We start from the raw sequence: 17,469 nt of genomic DNA, 5'->3' as shown, positions 1-17,469 counted from the left end.
CGCATGCTACAGCATCAAAAAGATTAGAAAGAAAAAAAAGGGAAACTGCTGAGAGTAATAATACTTTATGAGAGATTTTTACTGAACTCCCAGGAATCCGCTTCAGAAGCACGGCAACAATCAAGGACAAACTAGTCTGGAGGCCTCTTTCTGCTCCAAACCAGAAAATTGGAAGTTGTTGTTGTGGTAATTGCAATTAATGTGAGAACCTGGTGAAAACTGACAATTTTAAAGATGTGTTTATTATTAAAATCTGCCCTAGCACCAGTTTACAAACTGCTGATTAGTTTATTCTTAGTTTGTTCCCAGAGTCTCTCAGTTCTCCCTGGATGACTCCATCGGGGTTTGTTTTGTGCCTGTTTGTTTTTGTTAGTGTCCATGGGCGGGACCCATTTAAAAACACGGTAAAAAACAAAAAGATGATCCAAAATCAGGTCATTTAAAAAGGTAAACTAGTCTAGTAGTTTATGTCATGGTCCGTGGGAGCAATATCTGGGGAGTGTTTGTGTTGCCTCAGTGTTGATCAGGACGGCTGATCCACCCCAGTCCGTTAGTCACTCTTGGTAATAACTTGGGTCTCCTAAGCTCTGAGTTTTTCAGGCATTTTGTTACCTGTGTTAACATTACGCCCTCCTGCCTGTTCTGCGTGCAAGAGAACTCCCTCGGTCTCCGTCTTTCCCTGCTAGGATTTTCCCACGGACACCCTCCCCTCCGAGCCCCACGGTCTGACTCTGATTGTAAGCCGCAGCACTCTAATTCTTCTTTAGTTTTGACTCTCCGTTCTCCTGCACCCGAGTAATTGTTTCCCCTTTCTGTTGCATCTTCCCACGATCCCGATCACGGCTTCCCAGGGCATTTCAGTTCCCGGTTTCCTCAGCTTGAGTTATATTCTCGTTCCCTTGGTTGTTCCTGGACATTTATGTTAAAGAAATAAATAGAATAGAATTCAACTTTATTGTCATTGCACATGCACAGGTACAGGGCAACGAAATGCAGTTTGCATCCATCCAGAAGTGCTTTAGTGATATAGATATATTACAATATATATTAGCAATAATATAGATATGTAAGTATATTACAGAAATGGGTCTATTATGGTATGTTATAATGTACACGGTATGAAGTATGTTGTGAATATTCTATAACTATAGGTATGTACAGGCTGTAGTGAGTACAAGCTATGTACAGGATATGAACAGGATATAAATATGAAAAACTATGCAGAATATGAAATAAATAACTTTACAGAAATCTGAGATATACAGTTATACAGAAATGGGAACTATGCAAGTTGTAAACAGTTGTAGGGTTAAAAATTATCGTATGTACAGAATGATTATTTACAGAGCTATACAGTAGTGCAGTTAAGATAAATTAGATATGTGGATAATTTCTACAGTATCTATATAAAGTGCTAGTGGTTGTGAGTGGTGGTTCAGTCCATGTTATTATTGTGTGTTTGAGGGTACAGTTGTCCATTGTGGGTGTGTGTATGTTCAGTCCATGTGTTAACGTGGGTCAGATGTCAGGAGGCAGAGTTCAGGAGTCTGACAGCTGTGGGGAAGAAGCTGTTCCGGTACCTGGTGGTCTTAGTCCGGAGGCTCCTGTAGCTCCTCCCAGAGGGCAGGAGGGTGAAGAGTCCATGTGATGGGTGACTGGGGTCTCTGATGATTTTCCCAGCCCTTTTCAGACACCGCTTCCTGTAGATGTCTTTTATGGCAGGAAGTGGTGCTCCGGCGATGCGCTGGGCAGTTTTCACGACCCTCTGCAACGCCTTCCGGTCCGAGGCAGAGCAGTTCCCGTGCCAGACTGTTATACAGTTGGTCAGGATGCTCTCGATGGTGCAACGATAGAAGTTCACCAGGATGTCTGAGGACAGGTGGTTCTTCCTCAGAGTCCTCAAGAAGAAGAGGCGCTGGTGAGCCTTCTTGACCAGCTTGGAGCAGTTGGTCGTCCAGGTGAGATCCTCGGAGATGTGGACTCCCAGGAACTTGAAGCTGCTCACACGCTCCACAGCCGTCCCCTTAATGTGGATGGGTGGATGTGGGTCAGCATTCCTCCTGTAGTCCACGATGAGCTCCTTGGTCTTCTCGGTGTTAAGCAGCAGGTTGTTTGTGTCGCACCACTCAGCCAGACAATCCACCTCCTCCCTGTAGGCGGCCTCATCATTGTCACTGATGAGGCCAATCACCGTGGTGTCATCTGCAAACTTAATGATGGTGTTGGAACCATCAGCAGGTCTGCAGTCGTGGGTGAAGAGGGAGTAGAGGAAGGGGCTCATCACACAGCCTTGTGGTACACCGGTGTTCATTGTGATGGTAGATGAGCAGTGGTTATCCAGCCGGACATGTTGGGGGCGGTTGGTCAGGAAGTCCAGTAACCATTTGCAGATGAGGGAACTGATGCCCAGGTCTGTACATAGTTCCCGTGAATTTTGTATTGAGTTTGCCTTTTATTGAGTTTTCCCCATTTTAGCGTTTTTTAGTAGATAAAGGCGAATGGCTTAAAGATGAATTGAGCTGCAGTTCGGGGAAGTCCTCTGAGAGGACTTGCGGCAGCTCCCGGGCCTGGCAGATCCCCATGTACTAATGAGAAGTGAAGAAGTGAAAGAACTGAAAAACGGAGGGTGGGGCATGAAAACGAGAACGAACAGCTTGTAGAACTGAGTGGTCATATATATAGATGAGAACCGGAAGGGGAGTGTTCGGAGGCGTGGTCACGCTCCTGAAATTCAGATAATTTATCTCCAAGTAAACTTTTCCTTATTTTTCCCACCTTTGTGATTTCAGGTAACAAGCAGGCAGAAACAGTAAGGCAGCCTGTGGGATTACATCAGAGAACAGATGAGAAAAAAGAAACCAGTGTATGATAGAAAGCTAGTGAATTATGTAAAAGTGACAAAGGGCAGCAAAGATGTATGTAGAGAAACCGATGAAACTAATGAGATTTCTACACATACAGAAACAATCGCTTGTTTCTAAAGGTTATTATGTATCAATAGAAACATATTTTTACCTATTACAAGAGCAGAACTGAAAATTATTATGCTCATTAAAGAACATTACAAATTATCCTGTTGACTAGACTATCAACATCCTTTTTCTCCCTCCTGCCTTATCTCCCCCCTTCTTCCTCCCTGTCCTCCTCCATATGTCCCTTCATCCCTCACTCCCTCCATCTTCTTCTTTATCTACTCATTGTGTTCTTAATGTTAATGTTGCTCATTTTTAAAAACATTTGTATATATTTATTGCATTTTGCTTGATGGTTGCGTGATTTCTGCTGACTGTACAACAAATTGCCCTTTAAGGACAAAGATTTCCTTCCTCCTTGACCCCCTAGCTTTCTCATTCTTCTCAAGCTTCCTTTCTCGCTTCTTCTTATCTCCCTCCCTCCCTCCCTATCTTCCTCTTTCCTTCCCTTCCCCCCTCATCTTTTTCTACAGTTCTTCACTTGATGTCTTCCTACCTATCTCCCTCCCTGTTCAACCCTATCTCTCTCCATCCTCTTTCCCTTAATTTTCTTCCATCTACTTCCCTCTCCGTCTTCTTCCCTATCTTCCTCACTGCCTTTCTACCCCCATTTATTCTGTCCCTATCTCGTTCCTTACCTATTTTCCTCCCTTCCTCTTAATCTTCCTCTGTCCCAATGTTCCTCCCTCTATATCTTCTTCCCTTCCTCCCTCTTTATCTTGTCATGTTTCTGGTCTGCCTGGTTAATGCTGTCATGTCTGTGTCTTGTCATGTTTTCCTGTTTATTTTGAAAGTCCAGTTTCCATGTGTTTGTGTTTTAGTTTACATTTCCTGTCCATCATTATGTTTATCCTGGTCAGCTGTTTTCCTCATGTGTCTCCACTTCCCCTGATCACCTCATGTGTGTATTTAAGTCCTTTGTCTCTTACAGTTCATTGTCAGGACGTCTGCCAATTTCCCTCATGTCATCTGAATGAAGATACAGAGAAAGGAAGGCCGAGAGTGTCATGGCGGGGTGCGCCGGTGTGATTGTTAGAGTGGACCCAAAAGCAGACACTGGAGGAAGGCGCTGGTTTGCAAACAGAAGATAGGGTAGCTGAGAGCCTTTATTACATCAGCCCTTATTATATATATATATATATATATATATATATATATATATATATATATATATATATATATGAGAGAGAGATAGATCTATATCTATATATATAAATAAAGGCTGATATAATCTTCATTATATAGTAGATTAAACAGCTCAGCACTCAGTCATGAGCCCTGCAGGTGATTTTTAAGCCGTGTAGTGGCTGCTGACATTTATGTGAGACAGAGCAGTGACTCTGTCAGAGTGAAATTCCCATTTTCTCTCTGTGCCTCACTTCATATGTATAAAGCCACCATGTATAATCCATTATGATAATGTTTTTCTGTCCCACAAAACCAACTGCACTCATCTAATCAGATAATCCGCAACCCGTCGTAACCCTGGGAAGTGATAGTGAAACAGGGGTGCACGGTTATTCGCCTAGACCCCTGGATGGTTGGACTGTGTGGCTGTCAGGCTGACTCGGTCTGATGTTCCTGAAGTCGAGGATTCAGAAATGACAAAGGGGATTGTGTGGAGTGATGCTTCACATCATCTGTCATCTCACTCAGTGTTTGTTCGGTGAGTTGGTATCTCAAGGGTTGGCGCTATGAATTGTGGGGTTGTTTTAACACAGCAGGTCACAACCAAACACGCAGACGATGCATGTTTTACAGTTCATGTCTTCATCTGTTGGCTCCATTATGACTAGAAGTGTCAGTCTTTCTTTGGGATGAAATAACTCAAAACCTACTGGATGGATTGTCTTGAAAATTGTATGCAGACACTGAACACTTGATGTCCACTGGATAATTCTGATATCCGTACTTTTCTTGTACTGCCACATTTTTGGTCCCCTCTCTGTTTAGAAAAATGCAAATGCCTTAATAAAGCTTAGATGCAATTCTGCACCTCTGCTTTAGTTAATTTAATCTATACAGAAGTTAGTCCCTGCCACCACTTTTAGCTGCTTGTTGGTATGGTGGACACCGCCCTAGTCAACAGTGAGAGGAGAGGAAACCTCGGTCCTTAATTTTGAACTAGAACATATGAAACACCTCTGTGGTGGACTGGCGCCCTGTGTACATCGCCCCTTGCCCTTGGCAGCTGTTTTCCCTTTGCACTACAACTATATAGTAGGGCATATGAAAACTTTCCTGCCCAGCTCTGCAGCACTCAGTGAGCTGCATACTTAGTTAACCTCATCCTGCAACTCCCTCTTTCAGCCAGTTCCTGCTCAGCTAATTCAGCATACCTTTGATCACTCACTCACACTTACCTTCTGCAACCCACAATCTCTGGGCAACCCTAATTAAATGTAATTAAACCGCAAACCTGGTAATAAACTGTTCTCGTCTGTACCACAATCTTCTTTTGGATCCCTTTGGCTGTCTGTGACAGTTCCAAGATAAAGCTTGTATGCTTTTTGTGATACTTAAAAGCAAAATAACCATAATTAATCTTATTAAAGACAAATATGTGCAGCAAAAAAAAATTACTAAAAAAAAAAGCTTGTTATGTCTCCACTAAACCAGCTAATTATAAAAGAGCCTCTTCTCCTCTCTCATGGCTTTCCATCCACACTAAGCCAGAATTAATCACAGCCTGAGAAACAATGCTTTTCAAACCACTCCCTGTCAAGAGCATCTTGTTGTGAGGGGGGTAAGATCTACTGTGGATAAGGCGATTAAAGTAAAGTTCTGAGTAAAAACAATGGTTACATAGTGGATACAAGCTTGCAGTTAACTACCTGCTGGGGTTAAGCTCGAAATAAAAGATTTATACAAGGACTAAACTGTCACCAAGGATTAGGAAAATGCATTCTCCAAGATTGCAGATATTTCTCACTGATTATAGACAAAACCGGATCCTCAAATTTAAATCTGGTGAGAGGGAAACGTCTTCTTAAGCACACTGTATGTGGGAGGATTGTCATCAGGTTTACACAGAGAGGTCTAATCCTTACAGAACAAAGAGAACAGTTACAAAATAATTCAGTTTCATGGCAGAGAACGAACAAACCCAAACCGGAGTCCTATCTGTTTTCTCAGCTGCAGCATTGTTGACAGTCAAGAAGAGAATAGCTGAAGGGAGACCTGATTTAATTATTGAATTTCAGGTGCAGAGCAAAAATGATCTGGCAGCTTGTAGGGTTGAATTTAAATCAACTTGCTACAATGTAAAGCGGCAGGTAAATTCATTAAAAGTCAGACATATCTAATATTAGAGTGCACTGTATGCCGTTGGTTGTACCTGTACCACGTATTGAAAGCTCCATATAGAAGCTCTATGAAGCTGTAAAGGTGAGAAGATGCCAAAATGGGAACCAAATGTGCTAAAATTGCTGCTTTTCTAAAGACTTGGTGCACGATGACAGTGTGAATTAGGACACTGGCATATCCTGACACAGTGACAGCACGTGGGCTTACTATACACAGGAAAAAACAGATGTGGATGCTTTGAAGTGCACCCACTGCCAATACTACATCACAGCAATTTAGTAATGAAATTCATGAATCTACTCAAATATTCATGTATGTAAGTACAAATTTACTTTATTTTTAACCACTCTGTACTTCTACACCACTAATTTGCAGAGTTTTGCAATATGAAGGGTCTTAGATTAAAAGGGAAAGACCAGCTTGGAATTGAGCAGGAAGCCTAAGGGTACGTCTTTCGCCATCTTACAATGGTGTAATTGCAGGCATTCCACAACTCTTTGTAAATGGTACTCATGGCCTTTGATCAATGGTCATGACAATTTGCATATTAATGATCAAGAAACTGACCTCTCAGCCGATTGTTCATTCAGTGGTGCTGGTTTCAGTCATTGTGCAAATGTACTGTTTATAAGATTGGGGAAACCTGCAGTCACCTAAGACTGAAGAAGTCACTTGGATGAGTGACGAAACGTTTCTCCCACTGAAAACGCTACGTCCAGATGAACAGAGTCAACCTTTTGTCTTAAGGTGACAGATGTGGATTGTTTCGGTATAAACGCACTATATCAGATAAAAGTATTGGACCACACCTCTTAATCTTCTAATTCTAGTGTTTTCCGTCCCATTACCACATTCTAAAGAGCTTATCAATTTGAGTGTGGTACTGTAACGGGAAAAGTAAATAGAAAAGCCAGATTGTGAAATGACCTCCGACTTAGATTTTCTATGATCAACTGTAAGTGATATTATTGCAAAGTGGAAATGTTTAGAAAAGCAAAAGTGACAAACTACGTAGAGGTAAATGGTGGGTTGGCCAAGTGCTGAGCTGCAGAGTAGTAAAACTCCCCAATGCTTTGCTGACTCGACTGCAGAGCTCCAAACTTCCGCTGGCATTAACATCAGCACAAAACCTGTGCACTGGGAGCTTCATTTCATGGGTTTTGAAGGCTGAACTGCTCCTGTAGGTGCAATGTGTAGGTTTGCCCACTATTTTTGACCATGTAGTGTAAAAAAGAATTTTAATCCATTTTACTTAAAAAGTGAGTGGTTCACCATTTACAGTTAGCTCCATAATTTCTGGGACAAATTTTTTGGCCCAATTTTTGCAGTATTGCCTCTGTAAACCACCACAATGGATTTGAAACCAAACAACCAACATGTGGTTGAAGTGCAGACTGCAGGACTTAATTCAACAGATTTAAAGATTTTTTGCATTAACTGTTAAGGAATTTCAATCATTTTTACACACAGTCCCCCATTTTCAGAAGCTCAAATGAGTGCAACAATTGACTGACAAGCAGTTTCATGGCCAGATGGTACCTGTTCCCTCATGGAATTTCATGATTATTGAAGCAGACATGATATCTGAAGTGTTGACTTTGTGTTGTACAGATTTTCAGTGTAATTTGAAATAGGAGACCCAAAGACATGTTGGTGCAATTGACCATTGGACTGAAAAAACAAAATAAACTAATCAGGAACAAATTTAGGAGCGGCCAAATCAACAATCTGGTTCATTCTTGAAAGGATTTAATGCACTGACCAGCCCAACAACTTCAAAAGCCCCGAAAGACCAAAGAAGACAACTAAAGTGAATGATGGCTTATTTCCATGGTTAAGAAAAACAACTTCAAAACCTCTAACCAAGTCAAGAACACTCTCAAGTGTACAATCAAGGGACACCTTTATAAAAAGAAACAGAGAGGGCCAGATTAGATTCTGACAGAAACCATCTGAAAGAGCCTGCACAGATCTGAAAAAAAATCTTGTAACAAAATAATGGGAAGAGAAAAGTATGGAGAAGATCATAAACAGCTGAAGCATCCAACATTAATGTCAAATATCGTGGATGTGATATTATATCATGGGTATGCATTGAGCTGGATCATAGTGTTTAGTGATGATGTGAATGCTGATAGAAGTAGCAGGATGAAATCTGAAGTGTGCAGGGCTCTACGCTTTGTTCTGACTCAGCCAAAAGCCTGATAGAGGAAATATAGTATTTTGTGCTGGATCTACAATAGAAACAGTCACAAAGATTTTCATCTAAGTATTAAAAACAATCTTTATATTTAACATGCTCCTGGGTGAGAAAATCTACCCTTTTTTCGGCTGTAAAAGGGTAGATACTCTGGGTTGGAGAGTTTAAGTATTTCAAGGTCAAAGGAGGCATTTGACTGGGATGCTTCCTGGGCACTTCCTAAATGCAGACCCAGGATGGATAAATGGATCGTCACTCTCTACGACAGCTCACTTTTCACTGCCGTTAAGTGTGGCCATTTGGAACAGTATGAAAACCTTTTGATTTTCAACAAGCTCTGACAGGGTGTGATACAAGTTAGTTCAAGCATGACACTGCCGTTAGCTGCAGCTTACAACTTACAATCCTGTCTTGTCCATGTTTCTCACAGGACTGTCAGAAGACTGCAGACTCTTCATTCTGTTCCATATTTGTTTCCGCAGGCCTTTTTAACAGGTCCTTTGAAGTGTATATGCACCAAGTTTTATATTAAGTTGTTTACCTCGAGCTGTTTTGTGTTCCTCATACATGTTGTGTTGCTTCCAACTTCAAATTAAACTTTTGCTGTCTCTCAAGTGGTGCAATAATAATTCCCATAAGAGAGTTCCCACTTGGAAGTGCTTAAACTTAGATCTCTGGGCTTGAGTCATACAGACACTGAGCCTGAGATTAGAGGTGTCAATGAAAGAGGCACAATTATGTGATCTATGTTAAGGATTTTTGCATTTGTCCTCATTCATTCATGTAACAAAAGCCTGAGCGAGTGCAGCCAAAACCCCAAATTATGGAAACTTATACTGTTTCTGACATCTTTGTGTTCAACTGCACGGGGAATTGCAAACAATCATCTCAGAAGCTGAAATGTTTTATTCCCCAGTGCTTCTGGAGTTCTATAAACTGCTAGAGTTTACAATTAACTGAAATGTCGAGAGGTTGATGATTCATTTTAAACATTTCCTTTCAGATCAAAGGGTTTTAACCCACACTAAGCAGCGATCTATTCTTAGGCTTTGATTAACAGACATCTCCAGAGTATTATACACTTAGCCATGAATGTCACCCCATTTAGGATTAACAGTGACGTATGAAGTAACTTTGGACACAAATGAGCGTTTCCCGAGCAGCACTGAGGCAGCAACTCAATAACATCTTCATTTATTATACAGCATGAATTGAACTGACTTCTCGGTGTTATTAATGTTAATGTTTATTGTGCAAACAGATGTTTTTTGGTTTGTTTGTTTGTTTGTGTCTTTGTCTTTTTTGGATGACTGTACACATATGGTTGATTATGATCACATGATCATATTTTGCAATAGAAACATTTGACTTACTACTTCTAGAGCAGCACATACTGGAGTATATTTATGAAGAACAAGTACTTTGGCCCCAGATATGGTTATTTTAGAAAACATGAGTGTCATGGTCCTGGGTCGGTTGGTTTCTGTGTCTTACCTGTGTTCCACGTTTAGTTACTCTTGTCTCAGTGTTTCTTGTTCCCTCTGTTCCCCTGGTCACTCATGTCTCCATGTCTCAGTTTCTAGTCCTGTCTCTGTTTTCATTCCCCCAGTCATACTGTTAAAGTGTCTTGTCTGCATTCACATATTTGTCATGCTTCCTGTTTTATTTTGATAGTCCTTATCCCATTTGCAGTATATTTAGTTTTGCTTCCTGTTTGTCTCATTATGTGTGATTATTCCCAGCTGTGCTCTCCTCCTGTGTTTCGTTCCCTCATTACCTTCTTGTGTATTTAAGCCCTGTGTTTTCCTCTGTCTGTTGTTGCGTTGTGCCCTCTTTGCTGTGTGTTTCCTCTGTGTTCTTAGTTCTGCATTTGGGTCCTTCATCCTGCCAGCCACACAGCTTACCATGACAATGAGTGTATTCATTGTTATGAGATTGATTTTTAAAGCGACTTGAAAATTAATCTATTGATTGAACACACTTTTTTTTTTTCTGGGTGACATATAACAATGCTTGCCGTAAGTCTGAGTTGGTTGTGTAAGGAGGATGTCGTGGCAGTGGCAAAAGTTCTCATTCCTGGGGATGGGAATCTTATAGAGAACCGATTCCCAGTAGTTCATTTCCTTGGAATTGTTATTCTGCTTGCCTGCTCATCCTGTTCATTGGTTCCAACTGCACTTGTGCTACAATCAGCTGATTTCACTTAGTGTGTGGGGGAGGAAATTGGTGATGCAGCGTGGATATGGACATTTTATTTATATTTCATTGCACTATAAAACAAGAGCGAAATGTTAAACGGAAAACTGCATCCAGGACAATAACAGCTGCATTATGTTGCTAACACAACTTTGTCTCTTTGTAAGCATCTGCACAGACAGCATGCTAATGCTAAGCTAGCCAGTAACCCAGAATGATGTTAAAGCTAAGTGAATGCCTAACCCAGCCCAACAGCCAGACCCTGAACTTCAGCAGGTAGCAAACTGAAGCTTGGCTGTAGCCCGCATTTCTACCTGTTCATGTTTCAAAAAGTAGAATCACTCTGGCGACCGTGTATTCAATGGGATACGGATTTGTGTGTGACAACTTGAAGACTTTAGGTTTTTATTGTTAAATGGTTCAAATTGTCATTTTACAGAGAAATGCAAATGTAATGTAATGAGTAGTAATGAGTAGTTATTTCTCCTTGGAGTACATAAGAATCAGTCAGAATCAATAAAGAATCAAATCGGTAAGTGATGTCGATAATGACATTTGAATCACTAAATTTCCATCCCTACTAATCCCACATCAGAGTTATAGGTTTTTTTTAATTTTCTGTGTTTACTTTGTAATTATACTGATATGTTCAATATTAGATAATCTTCAGCAATATTTTTACCAAAGATTCAAAATGTGCAGAAGGTTCATTGTTAAGTATTCTGAAACTGAAATTCAGTAAAAGCATCATCAGTTGCAAACAATCAGTTCATTTATGAGAGAAAGGAATGGTAAATGGACTGATTCTTATATGACGTTTTTCTACTCTCCTGTACTCAAAGCACTCTATACAACACACCGCATTCACTCATACACACAAGCACTGTTGTCTATGCTTTGTCAGTGCTTCCTAACTAACATACATTCATACGCATTCATGCATCGGAGAGCAGGTGGGGGTTAGTATTTGGCATGCAGACTGGGGGAGCCAGGAATTTAACCACCAATCTTCCAATCAGTAGATGACCTGCTGTACCTCCTGAGCTACAGTCACTCCAATCCAGCGGCTGGATCAATACAGAAAGGGATTGATCTCATGTGTATTTGTTTATATAGTTTTTTGGTAAAATCATATTTGTCATTTCAATCTCACAAGCAACTCATTTAATGCCTGGAAAGCTTTGAAAAAAGAAATAATAAGGATAATAATAAGGAATTAATGAGGACTGCTAGACAGCCAGATGATGCAGCTAACTTGGTGTCACTTGAATGAATTCTTTTGAGAGATCCTCTGTTCTGCTGACTTAGAGATGCATAAAAGCCTGACATATATTTGATGCCCTTGCTACAGCATTTGAAGATATCTTCTTTTTCTTTCAACTGCTCTCTTTAGGAGTCGCCACAGTGGATAGTCTGCCTCCATCTCACCCTATCCCCAGCATCTTTTTCTGTCACACCAACCCTCCACATGTTTTCCTTCACTACATCAATGAAACTTCTCTGTGGTTTTCCTCTTTAACTCCCTTTCTGGCAGCTCCATCCTTAACATCCTTTGTCCAGTATATCCACCATCTCTTCTCTGCGCATGTTTAAACCATCTTGGCCTTGCCTGTCTATCAGACACTGTCCACTGTCCACTGTCCCTCAGATGTACACATTTCTAATTCTGTCCATTTTAGTCATTTAGAATGAAAACCTTAACATCTTCAGCTTGGCTTCCTGTCTTTTTGTCAGTGCCAACATCTCCAAATCATAGCAAGCCTCACGACGATCTTGTAAACCTTCCTTTTACACTCTTGCTGATATCCTTCTTTTTTAACAAATCACTCTGCCTTACTCCGCCCTGCCTGCACAATCTCCACCCTGTGTATTTAAACTCACCTACCATTATTACCTCTGTTTCTTACAGTTTCACTGTTACGCCTGTCTCCCTCTCACTCTCACACTTGCTTCTACTGACTTTCATTCCTCTTCTTTCCAGTGCATTTGATGCCTTTGTTACCTGTTGAAGATGCTGCTGGGCTGGAATAAGCATTCACTCAGCCTTAACATCACTCTGGCTTCTTTAACTGGCTTGGTTTTAGCATGCTGTCTGTGCAGATGTTTGCACATGGCCAATGCTGGATTAGCAGTATAATGTATTTGTTTTACCCTGGTCACAAATTCCTTATGTGCAACAATAATAAAAGTAATCTTCATATCACCACTCCACAAAAAATGTAAATGTTTTGCCATTTTCCTCCTCCCTGCACATGAACCAAAATCACCTGATTGTTGTGCAAGTGTCCAGAAAGAAAGGAGGATATTTAATTGTTTTCTCTTTCAATGTGTCATTTATGCAAATAAATAATACATTATATTGCTGCATAACCCAAAAAACTTAATATGATTACAGAAATCGGTTGCTGTGTAGCAGATTTCCCCCAATGTTCCAAAGGACCTCTCCAGGGGAGAAGAATGAAGAAAACATGGACAAAATGAACCCTCAAACATTGATGATGCTTCAGAAGATAAAAGTAACGCAGCAACAGAAATTACATAAGTATTGTATTTTAGATGACAGCATGGCATTTCCAATAGCATTAAAAGTGCACCTGCCTACCCCATTAACCTTTTCTCAACAGCTGAGTATACTCTTGTTGCATCAGCATGCTAACATACTCACAATGACAAGCTGTACATTAGAAAGCTCTTGTTTATTAACTGTGAAGATATTATTACTTTTACAGATGTTTGGACAAATATACATTTTCCCCCTGATGATGGGACAGAAAGTTAGAGTATTGTTAAAATTTAAATTCCATAGTAATCAACAGTATTTTTTAAAGATTTTAAAGGTCCGCAAACTTGAAGGACTTATCTTTCTATGTAGACTAAAACAGATGAGAGCATGTAAATGGGCACTCTGGACAAAATATCATAGCGATCTGTGCCGGGACCAGTATCCTTTACATCATACATGCTTCCATTGGGCAATATTATTAGAAAACACTGCATATATTTTCCTTGCTATGCAGACGATATTCAGCTATATCCGAATGAAGCCGGGGCATCGTAGAGAAACTTGATATCTTACCCGGTGATATCTGACATGCAGACTGGAGCAGCCAGGGATTAGTAGATGACCTGCTCTAAGACCTGAGCCACAACCAACTTTGATTGTGTTTTTCCCTTATTAATATTTCTTCATTGGCTCCCTGTAAAAGCCAGAATTGAATTTCAAATGCTTTTCCTCACATGCAGAGTCTGAACTAATCAGGCCCTATCAGATCTTAAAGACCTCATACCACATTATGACACTACAGCACTTCACTCTCAGATTGCTGGCGTACTTGTGATTTCTAGAGTTTCTGAAAGTAAAATGGGAGGCAGAACCTTCAGCTATCACGCCCATCTCCTGTGCAACCAGCTCCCAATTTGGATTTAGAAGACAGACACTTTCCTATGTGATGAAACCTATACTTGGGTGGATCAGGTGACCCTATTATAGGTTCAGACTGCTGCAGGACTTCAGGCGATACACTGTGATGCACAGAGTACTTCTTTGCAACCAACAAATTAAACTGTCAACACAAATAAGTGTTAACAGGCATTAGATTGAATCAAACCATCACTTTCAAATTTGTAGCTAATGGCGTCACATTTCAAACTGGTACAGCTCATGTAACATCTGTTTGGGCCCTTTACCACCAGGAGTGATCTGCATTTCTCTTTGGGTTCTATCTCTGCATGATAACACATGTCATCTGCACAGTTGCTATTATGCAAATGGAGCACAAACACACATTTTATCAAAAGACATTTGTCTCAGTAATGAGCAGCAGATGACAACTTTGCACCGATGTGTTGTGCCACTTCACTATTAATTAAGATCAAATTAGTTTGGAAATGTTAAAGTTCATCACTCTCACAGAAGGGAACTTTTAAGTTGTTGTTGTATTAGGGTAGTATCTGATGAAATGTCTGCTATGGAGACATTAAAGTGCACGGGGAGATGGAAGTTCATTAATTTTAAAAAATAAATAAATAATAATAATGAGTGAGTCACATTGGAAGAATGAGCAGGTGAGGCCTCACCAGGAGGAAGTAAAGGTGACAAGAGTGAGAAAAAGGTCATTATGGAGATAAAGTAGTGCACCAACACAATTTTCCGGTGTTACTGGATTTAACACAGCTGAACTACTACAAATAAATAGACTATAGTTTTAATGTCTATGTTACTATGATGTACTTCTTCTTAATATACTATCACATGACAAACAGTAACATTTGCATAAGTAAAAGTAGGAATATCATATTATGTGGGGGTGTAAAAACTAAAGAATGAGCAAGGAGCACAAAATGTACCTGAAAGCTGTACAGACAATACAAGTGAATTAATTTGTCACTATTTTAAATGTATTGTGTTCTGCTTATTTATTTTTTTATCCTGTATTATAATTCGATTTTAATCATAGAGGCATATTCTATATTGTTTTGTCTGTTTTGTCACTTTACATGCCTACAGTCCTTTCTGTTGCTATTTCTATTCCATTAGACATATGAACTTTTACCACCTATTACTGTGATCGTTGTCAGAAAGAAAGCATCTACAGAAGCTTAAATGGATGGTTGATAAGGTTAAAAAGTAAAATTGGGTTAATCAGCTGATCTTTTCAGACCTTTTTAAAACCATGGTCTCTCCTCAGAGGTTAAACTGTATAGGTGGTCGCTGGTACATTTTCTGTCACTGGTTTGTCAAAACAGGTCATTTAAAGAAGGGAAACCAGTCAAAGCTGTGTTATAAAAGAAATGCAGGTTTAAAAAAAATGGAAAATTTAAAGGAAATGTCTTATGTAAACATAATTTTCAGTTAATTCAAGTGGTTTACTTGCTCATTGCTCATTGATGAAGGCTCCAAATGTTTTCACCGGTATGGTTCTTTTTATATGTTTGGTCTTTATGATATGCATCCTGCATGCCGTGCTTGGATAGATTTCACTCAAAAATATGCTTATGTTCAGAAATGCTCACTAATTTTCCACGTAATTTTGTTACGTAAGTATATTCAATTTAATGGAATCTGGTCAAATGAAAAATACTTGATTGTTACATATTCAGTTTATACCAAGCATATTTTCCTCAATGAATAATTATTTGAATAAATGAAAAGCCTTTGCCCCCATAAAAATGAATAAAATCAAAGGTTTTTTTCTTCTTCTTTTTTTCTTTTTTTCTTTTTTTTGTTGTTTCCTGTTGAAAGCAAATTGCCTCTCACAAGGACGCAAATATCACAGCACAAAGAAGAAGACATCCAACCAAACTGCAAATAGCGGAAACTTTAACCTGCACTGTGTTCCTCTGTGAGCGTAAAAACGCGTTTTATTGTACCTTTCACTCCCCAGCCCATCTCAAAACTCCTTTTTTTAGTTCAGCCCACATTCCAGTCTATTAAAATCCTCTCCCAGTGCGCCAACGTTTCTTGCTTATCTCTTGAAATGTTTGCGTGTTTGCAGAAACAGAAAGCAGCATCACACACTCACACACGCGCGCGCGAACCCACCGCTGTGGTCGGTTTGGTTTTGCGCCTCGCTCCTCCTCGTCTGGCTACATATCTCACGAGCCCTCAGGTGCTGGGAGATGATGGCGCAGTCCGGATGAATTGCTTCGGCCTGAAAATAAGATCCAACTAAGTTATCTGCAGGAAAGCAGACACATGTGCACAAGCTGACTTTCTTTCGCTCGGAGCCTGATGGAGTTATGGTGCCAATCGGTGCAGCAATTTGGGGGGGGGGAGCGACTTGGAAGTGAAATGCAGTTTATTAAACAAACATCAACAACAGACATAGTTTTAGAGCAGATAACGAGCATGCACTCTAGAAAAGAAAAACGACATTTACGCGTGACTTCCCTGATGTTTACAAGTTAATTCAAGTTGAAATTTTGAGCCAGAATTTGAATCATACTAAAGAACAGGTCCCGTTTTTTGCGAATTCATTCTCCGATCTGTATGACAACATCTCTGTATCCCTCCCGGCCACACACACACACACACACACACACACACACACACACACACACACACACGTTTTCCCTGCTGATTTGCTCTTTGATTGATAAAGACGCAGGTTGATGGATGCCGGTCGCTAATTAGCGCCTCCAGCGTAATGAGGACATTTGCCGTTCAGGTCTGATGCATGCACCGGAGAGAGAGCGAGAAAGAAGGCAGAGGACAATGTGAAAAGGGGTATTAAAGTAAAGATGTCATTAGGGCGTAATTGAGAAGATCGTTTTCTAATTAAAAGCGTTTTTGCGTGTTAAAAGCTCACACCAAAGGGACTTTGTTTCACTTTGAGCAGCTTTTAATCACTTCATGGATAACGGCACCTTGGCAGACAGGAAGATTCTGCGGCGAGTGCGCGTAAATAAAAGAATCAAAATGCCACTCACCACGGGGCTGAACAACATCTGGAGATAAAAGACGAGGACAACAAATTTCCCCTGTCGTCCTTTCAAACCCTTACAGTTCATTTCCATGTTCTTATCTGTCTTCTTCATATCCCTCACCGGATGCCGATGAGAGCGCAAATCCAGGTTTATTTGTTCTTTTTTTCCGCCTCTTCAAGCCTGACTTCTTCTTTATAGCCTCGGTGCGAGCATGTACTCTGCCAACCTATTTCTCCCTGCCAGCTGGAAACTTGAGGGAGAGGAAAGCTTCTCTCTCTCTCTCTCTCTCTCTCTCTCTTGCTGTGTGCAGATGAATATCGCCATTCAGAGACATGGGAGTGGGGGTGTGAGATATTAAAAATAAATAAA

General features: G+C 40.3%; 1 protein-coding gene across 1 annotated transcript in view; it reads right to left on the bottom strand.

Annotated features, from left to right (window-relative positions):
* The window catches only part of ghrhra (growth hormone releasing hormone receptor a), a 42,279-nt gene extending 24,929 nt beyond the window's left edge, over nt 1-17,350 (bottom strand). Inside the window, exons 1-2 of the mRNA XM_084913517.1 lie at nt 17,104-17,350; nt 16,217-16,325 (exon numbers count right to left, since the gene is read on the bottom strand). Coding sequence (XP_084769643.1) covers nt 16,217-16,325; nt 17,104-17,211 — 217 coding nt within the window. The 5' untranslated portion in view covers nt 17,212-17,350. The remainder of the gene's footprint in view (nt 1-16,216; nt 16,326-17,103) is intronic.
* Nucleotides 17,351-17,469: the final 119 nt, after the last annotated feature.

This window comes from Perissodus microlepis, chromosome 18 (assembly GCF_051167445.1).
Source record: "Perissodus microlepis isolate ML-2025 ecotype Zambia chromosome 18, ASM5116744v1, whole genome shotgun sequence".
NCBI lineage: Eukaryota > Metazoa > Chordata > Actinopteri > Cichliformes > Cichlidae > Perissodus > Perissodus microlepis.
Note: the sequence above shows the minus strand (reverse complement) of the source record. Positions and strands in the feature narration are given on the sequence as shown.